Source organism: Gavialis gangeticus, unplaced genomic scaffold (genome assembly GCF_001723915.1).
Source record: "Gavialis gangeticus isolate Ggan-Ray unplaced genomic scaffold, GavGan_comp1, whole genome shotgun sequence".
In the NCBI taxonomy this organism is placed as follows: Eukaryota; Metazoa; Chordata; order Crocodylia; family Gavialidae; genus Gavialis; species Gavialis gangeticus.
The window spans coordinates 48889461-48894884 of NW_017728998.1; the positions used below are offsets into that span (position 1 = coordinate 48889461).

General features: G+C 40.0%; 1 protein-coding gene across 5 annotated transcripts in view; it reads right to left on the reverse strand.

Annotated features, from left to right (window-relative positions):
* CNGB1 (cyclic nucleotide gated channel beta 1) overlaps nt 1-5424 on the reverse strand; it is a 158407-nt gene that overhangs the window by 8719 nt on the left and 144264 nt on the right. For all 5 annotated transcript variants that reach the window (XM_019505900.1, XM_019505901.1, XM_019505902.1 and 2 more), the window contains 4 exons: nt 4359-4409; nt 3593-3679; nt 2310-2374; nt 1354-1476 (listed from right to left, as the gene is read on the reverse strand). In XM_019505900.1, the coding sequence (XP_019361445.1) occupies nt 1354-1476; nt 2310-2374; nt 3593-3679; nt 4359-4409 (326 nt within the window). The remainder of the gene's footprint in view (nt 1-1353; nt 1477-2309; nt 2375-3592; nt 3680-4358; nt 4410-5424) is intronic.

Consider the following 5424-nt stretch of genomic DNA (forward strand, 5'->3'; position numbering starts at 1 on the left):
ATTAATGTACTGGGTTGGGACTCAGGAGATCAGGGTTCAATTTCTGCCTATATCATATTACAAAACAAAACTATCCCCATAACCAACAAATAGCATAAATGTTGCAAAGCCAGACACCAAAGTAAAGTAAAGGTTACCTGTTACCAGAATTAGGGTTACCAGTTGCAAGCTTAATTTGGCCCCCGTGTGGATATGATCATCACACACTCTTTCTATAGGATCCTTGCCTCATTCAGTGTATACGATGGATGAAACTCAATTAATGAGCACATTTTCAATATTTTGTGTCACCCTCATTGTTCAGTATGTGGCCCTCAGCTTTAATTATGGTAGAATATCCAGCTCCAGCTCTGAATACAGCTTATTACGTTTTCATATGGGATTTTCTGCGGTACTCAGGGGAGAGCTCATAACAATCATTTCATCTTCACAACAACTTTGTGAAGTAAGTTCACTGTTATCACCTTGATACTGAAGAGAGAAGCTGCAGCACAGGGAGATTAAGGTAAAAAAAAGGCTCTAATTCTGGGTGCTTGATTTGAGATACCCGAGTCTGATTTTTCAGAGTAGTATTGCACATATTCCAGCATCCCAGTGATTTCAGTTGCAGACATGAGCAAAGATCCCAGATCTGCTAGCAGAGGACTGTGGAAGCCCAGGGTTCTTGGGCTCCTCTCCTAATTTTGCAGAAACATGTTCTCTAACACTCAAGGACCTTTTTAGCTGGTCTCCCAGGCTGAATAACTTTTGACCCTATCCTGTGCAACCAGTTGATATTCTGTTTCTCTCCCACTCTTTGCTCCTCATCCCAGTTTGTTTCCTTGCCTATCCACTCCAGTCCCAGTTTCTACTCCTCAGACCCCTCATCCTAATCCTAGATTCCTTACTTAGCCAGCCCCACTCTCCTCTTTTAGTTTCTCATCTCTCTCCCATTTCCTACAGTTACTAGCTCCAGTCTGTTATTTTTCCCAAGCTCCTCATCCACCTCAGTCTGTTACCCATCCCCCAGCTCCTTCCCATATCTCCACCCACCTCTTGTTTTCCGTTATCTTCCAGCTCCTCTGATCTTTGTGTTTCCCCTCCCATATGTCCCCCATTCCCTTACTAGCTCTCAGCCCTCTCAACCCCCCATTCTCAGTCCCTGTTGACTCTGTGCATCTATGAATGTCAGTGGGTTACTATCAAATGTACCATAGCATGATGTTCTGGGGGGTTTTTGTTTGTTTTTTGTCCAACCTATTTACTATTAAACGTAGCATATTAATCCAGCCTTGGCTACACCCTGGCAGTCTCTGTCACTCCTATCCTGCTTCACTGGATTACACAACAGGAAAGATCAAACATGGTAAGTACCTGTTTCCTTCCCCATCATACACCCAGTGTGTAGAACCCAGCCCTTCAAATGCCGATGCCCAATAGTATAGACAAGAGTTCACATGTAAGCAGTAGAGTAAATAGGCTGTGGTCCTTATCACTCTGTAAACCAAAGGAAGGGGAAAAGGGAAAATTGTAAGGTAGCTGATAATGAGAAACACTTTAAATTCCCCCTCAAAATATTACCATTAAAAGTGAAAGACAATTAATAGAAAGACAGGGTGGATGCTGATATTTCTAGTAATATTAAAAAAAAAGTGAATCCCTGTGAAGCCCCAGAGATGAAAGAGCCAACACTCTGCACAATTCATAGAAAATGACGCTACCAGCATATTTCTTATCTATGGCTTTCCTGTAGTAACCCTTCTCCCATCCCCACCCCACCCCCGTGCTGTTCCGTTTGCTTTGAGATCAAAAATATCATTTCTAATAACACTGATAGTACTTACCACATGCAGCCAGCACTTTAAAAGCTTTAATAGAAACTACTGTTAATAAAGACACCTTTTCTGTGGTTATCTTTCATGCTGTCATTCTGGGTCGTGTCCTGCTAGCAGTGGCACACACTATGAGTCAAAATCAGCTGAAGAATGACTGAAAAATTAATCTTTTGTTTGGCTGCAGAGAGAACCAAGCGTTAAGCGCTTGGGCCATGAGGCTCTGTAGTATTTGATCCCAATGCTTCTCTGCCAATCATCTTATAATGTATTAGTGTTCATCTCATTTCCCACCACAAAGCAATTGACTTTTGTGATCAATATGAGGAGGAACTTTCTCTATCTAGACTTATTTAGTTGGAAATGGGGGACAATAAGGAATTGTTTGGATGAAGACTTCTGTATCTCCGTAGAATTACATCTCCCTCCACTCCAATAAAGAGGAATCCTAAAAATAATGTCCTACAAAAATAAACAAGCATCAATGGTTTATCTTACCTGTAAATATATGCCTTGCTCAGAATAGCTTCAAGTCGATTGTTAAACTCGAAGAAAGCCATGTACTGTTAAAAAAAATAAATGCAATGGGTGTCAGAATAATAGAAAATTAGAGTTAGACGGGACCTCAGGAGGTCACCTAGTCCAACCCCCTACTCAAAGCAGGACCATCCCCAACTAAATGATCCCAGCCAAAGCTTTGTCTAGGCAAGGATTAAAAACCTCCAAGGATACAGAGTCCACAACCTCTCTGGCTGTGTCAGCTCCCTGTCTTCTGTAACTGATAACTACTTTGGACTAAAGCTTAAATGAGAAATTATGAACTACTGGAACCATGTTTCACACTTGTATCCCTTCTAAAATAGTCCCATTCTCCTTTGCTTTTACTCCTCCAATAGTTAAATGGTATGGTCTATAAAAGGAGTGATTTGGGAAAGACATAGGCACCACTGTTTTTTTAAACCTATGACTGTTTTTTCTACTGTATATTGCATTCTAAAATGCTAAGTGCACTTTAGAGTTGAAGTCAAGTGCTAGTTTGATGACCTGGAGGCTCAAGTCTTCCATATAACTTCCAAGTCTTGGACTTTTTCCTACATTGCAGATTACTGCTGGCCCATTGCTATTCAGGACTATCTATTCATTTCCCATATACAAGATAATAGGTGAAAAGCAGGACTGTGTTTGATAATATCTTTTCTTGCACCAACTATATGGTTGGGAGAAATGTTAGATAGCTTTCGAGCACAAAATGCATATCATAATTACTTTCACTTCCTGCTAATCTGATGTAAAATTGGACTATTGCCTCCATAGCCAATGTAGTATCCCTTCAACCATCTAATCTTCTGAGACTAGTCTCATGTTTATGTACACTTTTTCATTGTTCTCATATTTTTAAAGCAATAGTGGCTTTCTTTGAAAAACCTCTAATTGTTTTGAAACAATCTATCACAGAGGAGCTGTTTCTCTGCTTACATCAGGTGTAATAATTGCAATATGGACATACACATTCCTACTTCAGTAGGAGCTGGATCAGCCTCTCAGTATGTGTTTTCACAATCCACCTTAAAAATAAATTAAGGATATCCAAATTACAGCTGAAGCATGTGACAGCTTCAGCAGAACGAACTTTTTCACCACTCTTCCCTCATACAATTTTCTTGACATCTGCACTTAACCTATTTCTACAGCAAGCAACAACTCATCAACAATAGCCCAGTATTCAGTTACAGTTAATGGCAATGCATATTCTCCCTTGTTTTGGTAAGTTTCTGGCTTACCTTTAAACAGCGAGGCAAACGTAAGAGGGAATTTACGCCAACTTTGAAGTAAAATATATCCAGAGGAATGAGGGAGATCAAGTCCATCTAAAAGCCATTCAGACCAAAGAAGAAAACATGGTGGTGAACTAAAAACATCATAGGACTCATTTGCTTCAACCAGCCCTCAAGCAAATATTTATGAAACCCACTTCTGCCTTTATTCCCTGGGAAGCAACTTCTAGTGAAATCAACAGTGATGATCCATGGATAGAGTAATGCAAGTCAGTGAACAACACAATCATATTCCACAGGCACAGGTAAACTCAACACCCTTTAACTTGTCTAGATAATAACTGGGGCTTCAGGGAGGCTCACATTACAATGGAAACTCCATTTCTTGAATCCTATGTGCTCTCTTGCCCATATCCAAATCACGATACTCCTAGCTCCCTCTGAGGGTGCTAGTGCTTCTTTCAGGACTTACCTACCATAGTGTCTGTGATCCCTCGTTATTCATGGTTAGTCCCTGTCCAGAGACAGCCATAGAGTGTGAGGAAAAGCACTAGCATTCCTTCTATTCCTTTCATACCCAAGACAGGGATATCCTAAGTCTGGTCTTCACTATATTTAAAGGCCATTAGCAAGATAAAAATCATATATATTAAATTATTGCAGTTTTTTCTTCAGAAACATGACCAATAACAGGAGTGAGTATATCATTATTAATCTATACTCTGACAAATACTAACATACATAAACAAAAGTCATATAAAATGCATCTCACCTTGAAGCGTTCAGTTTTCATGTAGTTTTCTCTCATTTCCTTTTTATCACACTAGGTGAAAACAAGAGACAGAAACAGGCATCATCACTCTACTATGAGTTTTACTTAACTGAAAAGGCAATAGAGATACATCCACAGACCTGGCCATATGCTTCCTTACAAATATGTACCACAAAGAGGATCAGAAAAGTCCTAATGACAAGAGGAATGGATGGAGGTAAGAGAGATGGAAGGGAATGTGACCACATAACCTTTTTGCCCAACTGACCTCTGCCCAGTTAACATATTGGAAGATCTTTTGTACTGTGGAAGAAATCAAACTTTGCGTTGTGGTTGAATCAGAACTGACAGAGCCAGCTTTTCTTTATTTAAGGCTATACTGTGATCACAGGGAGAATTCCATACAGCAAGGGGAATCACCCACTTATCTGTTTCAAAGGATTTCTCAGACTCTCTAAGGTTACAAGTGTATTCATACTTAAGACAGAGAAAGACATAAAAAATACACCTTGGAGAAACAAAACAATAGTACTTTACACAGAAACTTAGAAAGTTTTACTTAAATAAACTATCTATGCATAGGGCAAGATATCAAGATAACCCAAGGCATGCAGGAATGCACAGGGCAAGATATCGAGATAACCCAAGGAATGTAGGAATACGGATTCCTTATCTCAGAACATTTGAATTAAGCAGTATCAGCACATCTGGTCTTTGTCTGTTTTTCTAGTCAAGTAAGCTAATTACTTCTACAGTACTGAGAGAAGGGATATGGCTTGATGATGGGTTAATGGGTAAGGGGGGTCCTTAAGTTGCCATTTCAGTTCCCTGAACATTTTTCTTAGGATAACATAGACATGTAGGTCTCCTACATTATCTCTGTTCTAAACAGGCATAACTTCCACAAGCTGCCCCATGTTCCCAGCTGGTGGAGGCAGTATACTGGTTAGATGAAAGGAGCCAATAGCAGCAGAGCAGTGTAAAAGGCACTTCCTATCCTAACAAAGAAGGAGCAATATGCAGGGAAACAGAGATCCACATGTTTCATTCCATCCGTTCCCATGGA